The sequence below is a fragment of the Mus caroli genome, chromosome 4 (assembly GCF_900094665.2).
Source record: "Mus caroli chromosome 4, CAROLI_EIJ_v1.1, whole genome shotgun sequence".
NCBI classification, from domain to species: domain Eukaryota; kingdom Metazoa; phylum Chordata; class Mammalia; order Rodentia; family Muridae; genus Mus; species Mus caroli.
The window spans coordinates 67,394,454-67,410,412 of NC_034573.1; the positions used below are offsets into that span (position 1 = coordinate 67,394,454).

Consider the following 15,959-nt stretch of genomic DNA (forward strand, 5'->3'; position numbering starts at 1 on the left):
TCCACTCACCAGAAGTCTTAAGATCCTGTGGCAGGTGTTGTGGGTAGCTGGCGAGTGTCAGCCGACCCTGCGCCCCAGCTGCCCCGGTGCTTTTCTCCTGCTCCTACTTTCCCAGTTTAGTAATTTTTAACTTAATCAAAAGTTGATAGAGAGGTGGGTGATACCTGAGTATTGGTAAAAAATTATGAATCAATCAGCTTTTTATCGCACTTAAATAGATTAGTGATATCTAATGAGTAAGGAAAAACCCATACCATTTCAGCTTTAATGAACGTAGTAATATTGGAGGGGTTCCTAGAGAGAAGGCTCAGTGGGTAAAGTGCTTACTGTGCAACAACAATGATTTTAGTTTAAATACCCTTGCCCCCAGCTGGGTGTGAAAGAGAGCTATCTGTAGAGTTTGCTGGTCTGCCACTCTAGAATGGTGCACACCAGGTTCAGTAAGAAACTGTCTCAAAAAATATGTTAAAGAGTGGTAAAGGAAGATATCCAACATCAATCTCTTGCCTCCATACAGGAATGTATACAGACCCGTATGCCTAAAGTAACACCCATGTACAATAAAAAAAAAATATAGTAGGATACAAATATCTATTGAAAAGCATAAATAACATAAACTGTGTTTAATATGCCATTTCTTGTTATTTTTTTAATAGAAAAATGCTGTTTTGGCATTCCATACTTCAACACCAGCTGCCTGCAAACATTTATGGAAATGTGGGGTAGAAAACCAAGCCTTTTATAAGTAAGACTCTGTGTTTCTTTGATTATAGGTTTATAAAGTACCCATGAAGCCCTTTATGCCTTACCAGTGACTATATACTTATTTTGTTTAGTATACCTCTTTATAGTCTATTTAATGTAATGTGACATTACATTTAAATACATTACAGTATGAATGAGGGACATAATTATTTACCACACACATCTGATAGTGGATTAGTATCTAGAATATCCAAAGGACTGAAAAAATAAACAAAAAGAAAATGAACAGCCCAATTAAAACTGTGCTATCAAACCAAACAGAGAGGGCTCAAAAAAATTCAAAAACTAAGAAGTATTTTTCTCCTTTTTAAAATATGTATTATTTTCTCATATACTACAACCCTACCACGGTCTTCCCTCCCTCCACTCCTCCCAGTCTTGTCCCCTTTCTTCTCCACCAGATTGACTAAGCCACCATTTCCCTTCAGAAAAGAGCAAGCCTCCCAGGAATAGCAACTGAACACTACATATACCACAATGCAATAATCCAAAGGACAAAACCTCATTAAAGTCGGATGAGACAACCCAGTAGGAGGAATAGGGTTCTCAGAGCAGGCAAGAGTCAGAAACATAACTCATTCCCACTGATAGGGGTCACACAAACACTCTAAGCTAAAACTCCATGTGTATGCAGAGGACCTAGTACCAAGCCATTCAGGCTCTGTGATGACTGCTTCAGACACTTGTGAGCCCCTATGACTCCCACTAAGTTAATTCTGTGACCCATGTTCTTCTTATGCCATTGACCTCTCTGGCTCCTACAGTTCTTCCCCCCACTCTTTCTTGAGGTTTCCCAAGCTCCACCTAATATTTGGTTGTGGATATGTGCATCTGCTTCCATCAAATGTTGGAATAAATATCTCTGATGACAATTGAGTTACCCTATTACATGCAGTTCTACACAATTCCTTCTAGTCATCAACATACCTGAAACTTTCTTGCAGGCCTGAACTAGAAATGGAGTAAAAAAATCAAATGTGTGGCTTATGACCAGTGCTCACAAACAACAAAAGGAAATAGCATTGATCACTGCTGAACATATCAAATGATAATGTACATAAAATTTCTATTTTTTGAGAAACCCCTCCTGATCATGTGTGTGTAAGCTTGCTCGTCATGTAAAATTAATGTCTTTCTAAAAGTTGAAGTTGGTAATTACCACAGTTGTACTGCATGCCCTGCTTGAATATTTCACTACCACCTCTGTTGTGCTTCTCCTTGAAGGTATGCAAAGTCCAGTCAGATCAAGACTGTGTCAAGCAGCAAGATATTTTTTAAAGGAAGTAGATTTCGATACAGGTGGGTAACAATGGGTCTGTTGCAGTGATGGGTTGAGGTGGGGAGTTCATTTACATTTGAATTTTTGTTTGTAGTTTTATGCTTTACCTTCAGTTAGTCTGTTTCCCATTTCACAAAGTTATCCTCCTGACAGGCACCCTAAACCTCCAGATAAATTTTTCCCATGGAAGAAGGGAAAGGATAGACTCTTAAAGCCACCTTGGGAATATGTACACATGCTTTCCCATTATTTGGAGTGCTTACTTACATACATTGTATTTGTGTATTTTATAGTGGTAAAGTTGCTAAAGAGGTGGTAGAGGCAAGCTCCAAAATCCAGAGGGATCCTCCTGAGGTGCATAGGTGAGTAGGGTGATCTATTTTGTTTTGTGGGGATGGTGTTTCAATGACAGACAAAGGCACTTAAAAGCTAGATTACCACACATGAGACTCTAGGTTCATCCTTCAACAACTACAAAAAAAAATAATAACTATTACCCTAACTTTTGATACCTCTTGTATGTCTCTATGTATAGAGGCATGCAGCATGAAGTCAAGTGATTCATTTCTCTAGAAATCTCCCTCACCTTTGTCAGGTCTGTGCCCTCAAGGCAGCTTGGATTCCCTCCTACATCACATAGTATGCAGATAGATATTGAGTTAGAATGCTACATGAGTAAGCAAGACATATGCTACTGGATGGCTCCTGCTACTTCTGTCTGTTCCATCACCCTGTCACACTTCACTCATAGACCAGTCCTAACTATACCTTGCTCATAAGACATGGTCAGGCTTGCTTCTCGGGGTCTTTATGAATGAACAGCTGATGGATAGGTTCTTCTGTATCTGGAAAGTGGATTGTCCAGAGGCATGCAGTTATAGTAGAGCAGTGACAATTTATTAACCAGTGACATGAAGATCCAAGAAAGAAGGAGGATGGGGAAAGGAAAGGGAGCAGCAGTTCCAAAAGCCAACATTATATAAACGATTGAGGGGTTTGAATCACTTGGATCATCTTTTGTATATCATAAGCTTTCTCACATATGTTGAGCTACATGCAGTTCTACACACAACCTCATGCATTTCATGTCTCATTGGGCTCCCCAGTTTCCACTCATGAGTGTGTGTTTTCATATAATGAACCACAAGTTACCTCAGAGACTTTAGGGTGCCTCTATACTTGATCAAAGCGTTGATTTACTTAGCCTTATGAAGAAGTGAGGGATTATTCCAGTCCTTTTTGCCAGCTTGCTTTTCCACTTGATAATTTTATAACACTTATATGGCCTCTATAGTACAAATACCAAACCATGAAATGAGAGGCATGACCATTATTAGATTCATACTACACATTTTTTTGAGACAAGATCTTCTGTAACCCAAGACAACCTTAAAATTCTCATTCTCCTGTATACATCTTGCACATCTTTTTTAAAGTGACAATCTATAGTTTGTTCTTAGGAATTAAGTCTTTTCTCTGACAGACTGACTTTATGTGACTACAATTTACAAAAACAAATATATATCCTAAAGTTCAAACTTTGTCTTAAGGTGAATGCTCTCATAATACCACATCCTCTAAAATAAAAATCATCATAACCTAAATTATTTTATAATTTTGTTTTTATGTTATCAAATGACATAATGAGTTTCATTTTGGCATATATATATATATATATATATATATACATATATATATAATCATTCTACTTTATTCTTATTCACCTTCACCTTTACCTTCCACTGACCTTTCAAGTCCTATCTCCAAAACCTTCTTTCATACCCCCATACTTCCCCATAAGGCCTCCACTTCTGATAAATTATTTAGGGAATTTCACACAGGATAGTTGCCACCTGCCTTTCCTTCTTCAACTTTGGACCCCAAATACATTTCCTTTGTGTTCAGATTTGCTGAGGTTCCTCCATTTTCAAGAATCTTGGGTGAGTTCAGTGGTACTCTACTTTATTTTGGCAGTTATAGGGAGGAGACAGTTGTGTCCTCTCAGAAAGTAGGCTAAGCCAGACATTCAAGGGCATCCTGATAACACCAGTCTCCCGAAAAGCTGAGTATAGCTAAACTCTTCAGGAGAACTGATGCAGATATAAACAACTTATGATTCATCTCTGCTTTTGGGTAGTCCTAAGGGGAGTCCAGCTTTAAAGAGGAGAAGAAACCTACAAGGTTGGAGAGGGTAAGAACTATCGATTGACAGTGCCTTAACAACAGATATTGCCTTGATGCAATATCTAAATGTGTGGCCGACTTTTCAAAGATCAGAAGACAATTTAGAACACTCTCCCTTTTCATAAGCTGTAAAAGTCTGGCATAGCAGAAATGAAGACGGGGACAATAAAATATACCATTTTCACTTTTTCAGAAACATTGGACAGAAAATAGCCTTAATGATATATTTGTTCCTTCTATTTAACTGATCTGAGATTTAATCATTTTCTTAGACATGTGTTTTGTCCAAGATGCTAGTCTGAAAGTCCTTAACATCTCCAAGGCACCACATTGGTCAGAGAAGTAGTAATCAGTGACACTTTCATGTAATTTCTACTTTCTTAGAATTCATATTACATAGAAAAACATGTTTCTTTTCTACCATTATCTTAATATATATATATAAACATATATACATATATGTGTGTATATAAATATACATGTATATATATGCTTCTTTGATGTAGCAATCAAAAATTAAAATGTAGTAGTGAGGTTACATTTTGTGGGGATTCTTCAGGAAAAAATGTTAGTCTATAATGGCAATGATAATTTATTTATTATCTGTCCTCACACCTGAGACTCTACTTCTCAAAAAAAAAAAAAAAAAAAAAAGACAGGCTAATAGATTCTTGCTTCTGAAAGAAATCTATGTATAAAGCGACAGAAACCAACAGACTGGGAATATTTTAGGATTATTCTTTCCTTCAGAAAGAGAAGCTCATTCTGACATTAGTTCACTGGCCTTTACTGATGGCATGGGAAGATCCTGGGGAAAGCTCTCCTGGGCTGGTTGCTGGGGAAGAATCCCTGAGCCTAGCCAAGGGCCACAACAGAAGGAGGGCTGCAGCTCGGAGCATAGCATCCACCACCAGGGGATACACAGAACACCCAGAACCTGCAAGATACAAGAATGTTCTGATACACAAATGAATAGATTTTAATCTTTGCTACATTACCTGCCAGCTCTGTGGTCTGGGTAAGTCACTGAATTTCCTAGTTTATTGGTTTACCCATCTGTGAAAAGAGACTCTTATATTGCCTTGACCTACTTCTAAATTTTGTTAGGGGCTTTAAAAAGTATTTTACGATGTAAAGTGGTATACACATACATATAAGAGCAATGATCTCATTATTATTATTATTAACTTAGAACAGGGCAGCTAGATCTGGACATTGGGTCAATAGAGTACTTGCTCAGCCTTGAAAGGCCTGTGGTTCAAACCACAACACTGTAAAAATGGGGAAGTAGAGTCTGGAGGATACATTTGTATTGAAATCCATTTGAATGGTACGCCAACATTACTTCGTTTGATTATAGAGTGGTGAATGACTGTCTTAAATGTCATTGTACTCATCCTGTCTTGTCACCATTTTCATGTCCTGCATTTACCTGTCATCAGTTTATGACCTGGTGCTGCAATTTCACTTTGCTCATCTTTCAATACAAGCTTTTATCATGCTAAGAAAAAAAATCAGTACTCTAAAGTCCACATGAATTCTACAAACTTTCTTCCTGCAACAGATTTCTTAACAACAGTTTTATTCAATTGAACAGGAGTGGCTTGTGAACCCAGGAAGTCATTTTGTACAGAGAGTTACTAGATGAGATCTGTAAGTGTAGAAACAGCACATGTTCCAGAGTGGTATAGGAATCAGTTCCTTCATGACAAGGTTTGAGGGACACCAAGGTTTCTATTCCAGATTCTTGATTCCGATAGAGTAGTTGTGAGGAGGTGAGAATATTAAGAGTAAGGCTAAAGGAAACGTGTTTGAATCATGGAGGCACTGCCCTCATGGATGGAGTCTATCTCTTGATGATACTGCGTTCTTCTCTTAGAACCAAATTGTTAATTTTTTAAGGATGCTGCTGCCTCACATTTGCCTTTTTGAACATTCCACTTTGTCTTTCCACATTGTCTGCCATGAGGTAAGCCAACATATGGCTTTCACCAAGAGCTAAGACAATGACTACACAATGCTTTCAGGACGTTTCCAGTATCTAGACCTGTAATCTAAATAATGCATTTTTCTTTATATTTTACACTATAATCATTCTATATTTGTTATAACATCCCAAAATTGACTAAAATACCTCAGGATATGAACAGGAAGGACAGAGGTGAAAGCAATTCGAACCTTGGCAATTCTCAGAAAAGCGTTTCACACAGTAGGACCTTCTTGTATGGCCTCAACCTTGAACTATTACTTGTAAAACAAATCTCTTTGTGATGCTGTACATTCACTAATGTTGAAAGTGTGGCCTAAACAAAAGTACTAGACAAGGATTTGATTCCTGAGTTTGCCCTTTTGTTTTTATTGAATCTTATTTTCTGAGCATTTCATACTTGGGTATATTAAATCATTTTCACCGCTCTGTCCACTCCAACTCCTTTCATGACATATGTGTGTGTGTTTATATGTATATATTGCATATATGTGCATGTGTGTATTAGTGTATATTTACAAAAATCTACATGAATATAATGTTGTGGATACATACAAACACACACACAAATGTTTGTCTGATACACTGAGATCTCACCTTCAGGTTTTAGGAGACAACCAAGGGCAATGCATTAACCTATATTTTTTGTGAGTATTTTGAACCCTACACAGAGGTGATCATCACATGTCTGAGCAACAATTAGAAGTGAGACTATCTGTGCCTGGTTCTAGAGTTTTGTCAGATAGCCTAGGACCTTTATAGAAGAGAGCATTACTCCTTTTAATCAAGTTATATGATATCACTGAATCTGAATTTCTCTTACCAGTACAAATATAATATTTATCCCACCTGACTATAGGAACTCTGTGAAAACTGAAAAGATGAGCAGTGTGTATAAGCCAGTATGTAAAATGAACTGGCTATTCAGGTTTTATTCTATTCATTCTTAGCCATTGTTCCAATGAGTGGTTGCTTCAAATGACAGTCATGTCAGTGTTCATTTTTGTAGCCTTTTCAAATAGATAAACAGGGACAATTTTTAGTCTAAAGGAAATAGAAGATACAGTGTACTTAAGTTTCTACAGCAATATACCACAGACTGGGTAGTTTATACACAACACTATTTTATTCCTCACAGTTCTAAAGGATGGGAAGCCCATGACTGAAACACTGAAAGATTTGATGTCCTGTGAGGGTTACTCCATACACAGAAATGTGTCGCATGTCTGACACTGAAGGAAAGGGAAAACAGACTGCCCTGAAGTTCTATTTGGTTTTCATGTAGTTAGAGAATGTGGGAGGCAAGTGCACTCATAGGGTGCAATGCAGTGTAAAAGCACAACTAAAGAAGTGGTTCCTTCCTTTCTCCATGGGGCCATGGGATTAAAAATAATCAGGCCATCAGGTATAGTGGCAAGTGTCCTTACCTACTGAACCACCCCACTGGCCCTCAGAGTACATTGATAAGAACTCTAGACTATTCATGAGGGCTCTCATGACTGAATCATATCCATATCCTACCTCTTACGGACCACCACACCACAATAGAAATTATATATTTTCTCTTTCTTCTGAAAATATTTTAATAAGTGGAAATTAAAACAAAAAATAAAATTTAGACCATAGAATTTTACAATAGGTGAGAGATATCCATTTGTCCCATAACTTTCTTTGTTCTTTCTTTCTCTCACGTTATCCAGTAATCCTATGGCTTGGAGCCCTAGAATTTTGCAGAAAATTCCTTTGGGTTTATCTGAGTCTTGTACTTACTAGAAAAATTGTGACCTTCTCTGTCATGTTATTTAAAATCTGAGGTTTATAATACCCTCAAGAATCATCTACGTAATGCCGGGCATGTCCATCAGCCATAGACCTCTACTACAATAAAGCAGCATGAATCTGTATATAGGGGCCAAGTTGTCCCCCTTTTATCCAGTACTTAAATGGACTTATACTTGGGAAGCCAACCCTGGAAACCTCAGTCTGACCCAGAACCAAGCAGTTGTTGGACAATTCAGTCATGAATGGAATATCAAAATGTTTAACATCTCCAAATGGAGACTATTGGGAGGAAAATAGATAACACAAAATGTATCTCATAATGTGTCTCAGATTTAAAAAAAAAAAAGTGGAAGTCTGCCTTCTAGACAATGGTTTTCCTTAATGGGAGAGCTACCTATCAACACAATAAGCACATCATGTAGTACATACACATCAGTTCCAACATCTATTTCTAGAATGATAAAGGAAGAAATGACTCTATGGTGAGGCAAGTCCCAATAATTTTCCCATGGATCCAGTGTCAACTGTGAGTTTCCAATTTGAGATGCTAATAGACATCCTAATCTTCGTCTTCTTATGAACGTCCTAACAGAAATGACCAGTCTGAGAAAATTCTTGGCAATCTGAAGTTCCAGGTTATATCAAGCTAAAATTGTACTCAGTTTACTTCAGATTAGGACCTGAAAAGCCTATAAGATGGTATAGATTGTGACACTGTGAGGTACTTAAGAATGGTCAGTACTCTCATCACACTGGGCTGATTAGTACAATAGAAATTGCAGACTGACCAAAGTAATGAACATAATGAATTGTCAAAGAAGAGAGAGTAGTATGTGAAAAGGAAGGAAGAAAGGGAACAACCAGGGAAGGCTTCGAAGAAGAGACATTTGACTGCATTTCAAAAGACTGGTTGATGTGTTTTTGACAAGAAACTGGAGAAAGTTAAGCATTTAATGGCTACCTTCAGGTCTTCACGTCCCTCTATGCTGGCGTTCACAGCTGGTTTGCCTGTAACAGGCAATGAAAATGGACTTCCAGCTGCCAAACAATAGTTTTAATAAAGTACCAACAGATTCCTGGCCATCTGCTACTTGTCATAGCTCCTGTTATGTAAATGCCTTTCCAAAGGAGAACCAGAACTGGGTTTCATGGCTGTCTGATAAGGAGGGCATGAATGGAAATCTTAAACACCAACATCTGACAACATGAAGACAGCTCACAGTGGCAGATCATCTGTGTCCTCTGTCTGAACAAGATTTCGGGTGGTGGTTCAATAGCTTTGAGCTACTGGCACTTACCGTTCTACCTGTCTGATTCAGTGCTAGCAGACTTCACAGTGTGTTACCTGTGTCCACTTAAAAATTGTGTGTGTTCTGTCACCAAACATATATTTGTCTGATGACATATGGGGAACTTTAATTTACAGACTTGAATATCCAATATAGACTCTTGTCAGAAATTTAATGACAAGGAGAGCTAGGTATCTAAAATGTCAGGACATTTTTTTTACTATTGGCATCAATCTCTTTATGTGTCCAGAGGTAGTTCTCATGTTAGGTTGCCACTGAGAAGGAGGGGCCAGTCTTTGTAGCAGATACTACATTTATTTGGCTTATGTCTGTTTTTAGAGTCAACATTACTCAGAGTCGCAGCTTTCACTCCTTGAACAAACAGCTCATCATCAACATGGAACCTTTGCAGCCCCTGCTTCCTTCCCCCACTGAACAGGAAGAAGAAGTTCCTGTGGGTGAGGGTAAGTTCACCACTTCATTCCAAAAGCTACCTTGCCAAGGAATGTGGACATTTTGTGAATTTAAAATATTTCTAAAATTATTTATGAAAAATGTAATGGTAGCAGTTGGAGAAGGGACTGAAAGAGCTAAGGCGGTTTGCAGCCACATAGGGGGAGCAACAGTTTCAACCGGCCACACCCCCCAGAACTCTTGGCAACTGGACCACCAACCAAAGAATACACATGGAGGGACCCATGGCTCCAGCCACATATGTGACAGAGAATGGACTTGTTGGGCATCAGTGGGAGGAACAGCCCTTGATCCTGAGAGTATTTGATGCCCCAGTGTAGAGGAATGCCAGGTCGTGAAGATGGGGGGGGGTCACCCTCATAGATTCGAGGGAGGGGAATGAGATAGGGGGTTTCTGAAGGAGAAACCTGGAAAGGGGAAAACATTTGAAATGCAAATAAATAAAATATCCAATAAAAAAGAAAAGAAAAAAAGAAAAATGTAATGGTACAACACATGTACAGTTAAGCAAGGCAATTGCTTTTAGTGACTATTGAAACTCAGTTATAATTCATTAAAATTAGAACCCGAACTCCCAGTAATGATAGCTAGATTCTACTTCTCAGTAGCCATCAGTGGCTGGTGGTCACTATCTCCATCTGAAACTAAGAACATTCATCATTGCAGAACATCTTGACGGAAAGAATGGTTTTTATACTACTTAAAATTGAATTGATGATTATAAACAATCCTCCCCAAGTCCATCTACATGGATCCTCCTTTCCTGGTATCTTAATTCCCACGCCTTTTGTTTCTACATGGATTTTGACAGCTCTCTAATCTGTTTGATCACTTTGGCTTGGTTTAGTTTTGAGACAAGATCTCATGTATGCCAGGTTACTTTCGGATGCTGTATGTACCAGGTATGGCTTTGAACATGCCTCCAGCTCCTGAACACTGGAATGACTGGCATGCACCACCATAGTATTTTATGCAGTGATTGAGACCTAACCAATACATGATAGGCAAGCACTCCATCAACTGAGCTACACTCCCACCCTGCATGATAGTTTTGATGAAGGCTAAGTAGTTTCTACTTCAACTAAAAAGCTTTTGTATTCTTAAGTGATAGTAAAAGTTTGTGCATCACCTCTAAGGCTAAAATTGCTGCTGCCATTTCTCCTCCTCTTCATCCTCACCCTCCTTTTATTTTTACTTCTGACTTCTTTTTCATTTGTCTTCTTTATATATTCTCACTTTATAAAGACTTACTTCAAGGAAGAACCTCACCACACTGCTTCTTCAAGACACCAAGAGAGGCAAAGTCACACTACTCATATCAAAGTAATTTTAATGTGTATAAATTAAATTTTTGAAAGCCTGACTTGAAACAAGTTTCTCCTTAAGATTTTTATGTGAGATATGGTTGCTCTCGGAAACTCTAGATATCAGACAGTGTCAAGAGGGCAGATGTCCCTGACAGTTTAACCTCAACCTCAAGCTAATAATTTCTTCCATAGAAAGGAAGTTTTCTTTCTATTGTCTACAAGACTATTTAAATAATAGACTATGCAGTTGACATTTATCCAGGAATCCCATGCTCAGAGAAAGAAACATCTGAAGGCTGTTTCCAGCAGAGGGAAAGTTTATTTCTCTGAAAGAGATTTTGTATACTGCTGTCAACTTGTTCATCATTTTGCCCAAAAGAGTGGAGATGAAGCAATGATGATGTGTGGCACCATACACTAAGACTACTTAGATGCTTCAATCTATGGTCTTCTAGGTAAATGCAAACCTTATGTTAGAGACACAATAGTGGACCTGCGGGCATGTGTATTGGGTCTCCTTGTTTCTCTTCCCAATATGGCATCATTGAATATTTACCCCTGTAGTTTTTACTATTATTTGTTTGTATAATTGGCCTATTGAGGATATGTGGCTTGAGTGTGCCTTATTGAGAGCTGTGACAGTCCAGACTCTGACCCTAAAAACTCTACTAATAGGCTCCCTTTTATATCATGGTTGATGGATGTCCCAAAGCAATAATGACCTCATGCACACTGTTCAACCTGTTTGGGTCTTAGGTTTGTTTTTCCATCTAGGTTCGATCTGTATAGAAATCTAGAGGCACAATCCCGCACGTAATTTGTCTTTTCTCCACAAGTCAGTCACATCTTTCTCACTTTTCCTCAATCAAACTTGGATAACCATGACCATTACAAATTTTAATTTCATTCAAAGAAGAATTCCAGGACATGAAATGAAGCTGATAAATTATCTATGGAAGGACTCTCTCTCTCTCTCTCTCTGTGTGTGTGTGTGTGTGTGTGTGTGTGTGTGTGTGTGTGTGTGTGTGTGTGTGTGAATCAACCACTCCTGGGAATGGGGCTGGCCCTGGAGTACAGTCAATGTACCCAGTGACACTCCTCCACTGGAATTAGAAAAAAACTTGTTTTTCTTTGCCAATAGTTATCAGTTGTAAAAACCTTTCTAGTAAGGGGTGAAACCCTGTATCCACTTCTTCCTCTCAGTGCTGAGATTCTTAGCTTAAACCACACAGGTCCTATGCTTACTCTCATAATTTCTGTGAGTTTATCTGTGTGTGAGTCCTGTTGGGCCTGGAAGATAGTGTTTCCTTGGAGTCATTCATTTCTACCTCTTACAATCTTTCTAACTTTTTTTCCATATAGATCCCTGAGTCTCAAGGGGAGTTGTTTGATAAAGACATCCTATTTAGGATTGGGTGCTCCAAAGTCCCTCACTCCATTTCATTGTCCAGTTGTGAGTCATAGTAATTATCGTCTACCTCAAGGAGAAACTTCTATGATGAGTATTGAGCAACACACTGATCTATGAGTATAGATGGATGGACATGAGGACAAAATGAACTAGTCAGTTTAGTTGGATCATCTGAGGTACACAGGTATCTCCTGTGTTTGATAATGTCCTTGTTTCCATCTAGGAGGTCTTAATCTGATTCATTTCCTAAGCCAATTAAAGAATTAAAAGGCAAGAGGAATCTCAGACACAGCAAGCAACAGCAGATAACAATATTTGTGATAATTTAAAAAGCACACGCACATGGGGGTGCTATGTAGAGATCATACATTACAGATGAGAGAGTGATCCAAAAAATCACCTTTTTACATGGAGGGCAAAGGGTTATAAGTGGTTTTGGCAGCCTGAGATGGATCTTATTTCCATTTATTATGGGTTTATCTGCATAAACAAAGAAACGAAAACTGGTAGGTCAATAGTGTCAAGAAAACATGTTTATGGTGATATAGATCAGGTCCCCCTTCCCAATTTAGATTGGTCACTTAAGCACTGGACAGCTAATGGGCCCACAGCTTCTGTTAAACATGTTCAGGACCTGCCTTGAATATATCTGAGCAGCCTGGACTCATCATCTGGAAAAGGAAGAATCCTGCTAGCTGAAGAAAAAGCCCTTCAGGTTTTTGCCTCACGTCTAGGTGATGAGGAAGATGCTGGACATTCACCATATTTAGTATTGAGCTATGGTAGCTTTCCCTGTCTGTCTATCAGTGTCCTAGAGTCTGGATGTAGATGCTCATCCTCATAAAGTCTCCAAAGTGGGGTGCTCATTTAAGGGAACAGAGTTAAGAAGAAAGACCTTTCGGCCATCTTTTACCTCTGTAAGGACAGAATTCCTAACAGGTTCAAGGACATTTCAAGTGATATCTATGGAAAAAAATTGGTGATTCTATTGGGGGGGGGGGTTAATCTCCTACACTAAACCTCATTGATCAGTTTCTATATCCTATTTTTATGAATTCCCCCACAAAAGGCAAACATAATTATTATTAAATAATTTAAAGCATGACCAATCTCTATTGAGAGACAAATTGGTTCATTAGATGTAGCAGTTGGGATACCACTCTATTGAGTGTATCTGAGAAAATTGACACTATATCAGTGGTTCTATTTGTGTCATAACTAAGCATGGCAAGATAGGGAAGTCTTTGGTGCCTTCATAGCGGTCTGAGGGAGGAAGAATAAAAGCAATGAGTCAGATAAAGGAGCATCAAATAATTTGAACACAGGGGAATTTTAGGGTTCCTGTTCAAGCCTTGAAGAATGATCAAGGATACTTAGATGAATTAGATTGTCAAAGGACCATCTGCATGTAGATTGGCTCTAAATGCTAGGAGATAAAAATTAAAACAGCTCTTATTATAAAAGATCTAGAGATTAATAGAATTACTACTAACACTATAATACAGGATAAGCCCTTTCCACCATGAACAAAAGAAATCTATCTCCAGAGATTTCCACTCAATTGCATGATGATGTCTGACATGTTCTGAATCTGTTTCTTGTAGATTTTATAGATCAGAAGAAACATGAGCAAAATTATTAGGAATTGAATGTGTATGATAGCACGAGTACTGGCTTAAGTTGCTGTAGGCATATCTAAAGCCATGTGGTTTTAAATCCTTTCCAGTATATTTAGTAAGTTTTTTTTTATTGTCACATGATGTCCTTTAGACATATAAATGAAATAAAAATGAAAGGTATATAACCTTATCACTGGATAGCTTCAAGTCAACCTTTTCACTTCAAGTCCAGCAATATCATAATGTAAGTTTGGCAGGGTACTCTAGAGGTTTTATTTGTCACCCTTCCAACTAAGAAAATCCCCAAGTATGTCTGTTGATCTATTCTTAGGGTGGTCTGAGCCAAAGGTTAGTGCCTCAGAATCACTTAATGTCATTATATGAATCCCAGTTGGAAAATATGCATCCTAATATACATGATTTCTTGTAGTCATGAAGCCAGGACTACTAGAAAGAGAAAGCTTAAGATACTTCTCTAAGGCTTTATCAGTCCTACTGTGTCCGTTTTGACTCCACCATGAATTATCAATACATTTAATGGCATCCCATCTAACAACCAATTTAAGGCGGGGAAGTTAGCTCTGGCCTAGTTAATATCCTGATGCGATTGATTCCAATAATCCCCTTGATGATGAAATAACCCTGTAGAAATCTACAATAAAAAACAGGAAACAACCGTTTTTCCTTTTTGCTAGGTTCTAAGCCTGTTACTATAGTCACAAAGGCTATCTTTTTCTGGTGGTGTTCATTGTTTTTTAAATATTGCTCATGGTTATAAAAGATTTTAGTAGCAGCTTTAAGGATGTGGTCTACAATGTGTTCAAAGTATAAAGGGATCCTTTTCACTTTCTGCCTGTTTGGAGTGGATTGAGTTATAAAGCAGTCTCAAGATCAAGAGGAGGGGGGTCTATGTTCCTATATTTAATCTAATCACTCTCAGTCTTTCTACAAGGGTTGAGGGTGACTCCTTAAGAGCCTCCCAGTAACTTGAGAAGAATTGGAATAATTTAAGGGGTTATAGTGAATTCTCTTGAGCCTTTATGTCTAAGAGACATAAAAAGAAGTCTGTCTTTGGTCCCCTACAGGGCAATTAAGGTCCCAGTGAGGGTCATCCTATGTGATTGCTCCTGTTCCAGTTGAAAAATTATTTTCTACTTGTGGTTTGTACCTCACCTGTTACAGGGCTTCTCTTTCTATTCATTTCATGTATGTCTGTATGTATGTCTATAGAAGTCTTTTCATTAAGGATCAGCAACTGATTTGGGAGTGATATCACACTCTTCTAGACTATGTCAGAGGATTAAGTGAGTCCCTGGAAGACCTAAATATATTTCTCAGGGTCTTCTGAAATTTTTCCAAGATTACCTTTTTTGTGTCTCAGATCTTGGAGTAACAGAAAGTATACACTCAGTGTGGTGTCCATGTCTGGTCAGTACCTGTCTCCTGCAATGGGAGAAAGGAAGGATATACTTGAGGGAACCCAGGGATTCTGAGGCCAAGGCCTTTTCCTATCATTAAAAAAGTGATAAACCCAAGGAGTGCTTGCTGACAGGAGCTTGATATCGCTGTCTCCTAAGAGGCTCTGCCAGAGCCTAACAAATACAGAGGTAAATGCTCACAGCCAACCATTGGATTGAGAATGAGGTCCCCAATGAAGGAGTCAGAGAAAGAACTGAAGGAGCTGACAGGATTTGCAACCCCATAGGAAGAACAACAATGTCAACCAACCAAACCATCCCAGAACTCCCAGGGACTAAACCACCTACCAAAGAGTACACATGGAACGACCATATGCAGCTCCAGCTGCATATGTAGCAGAGGATGGCCTTGTCAGGCATAATGGGAGGAGCAGCCCTTGGTTC

At 38.5% G+C, this 15,959-nt stretch overlaps 1 protein-coding gene across 2 annotated transcripts in view; it reads left to right on the plus strand.

The window, feature by feature from the left end:
* Frmd3 (FERM domain containing 3) overlaps positions 1-15,959 on the plus strand; it is a 181,601-nt gene that overhangs the window by 140,937 nt on the left and 24,705 nt on the right. For both annotated transcript variants that reach the window (XM_021160425.1, XM_021160424.2), the window contains exons 10-13: positions 657-745; positions 1,990-2,064; positions 2,338-2,406; positions 9,626-9,750. In XM_021160425.1, coding sequence (XP_021016084.1) covers positions 657-745; positions 1,990-2,064; positions 2,338-2,406; positions 9,626-9,750 — 358 coding nt within the window. The remainder of the gene's footprint in view (positions 1-656; positions 746-1,989; positions 2,065-2,337; positions 2,407-9,625; positions 9,751-15,959) is intronic.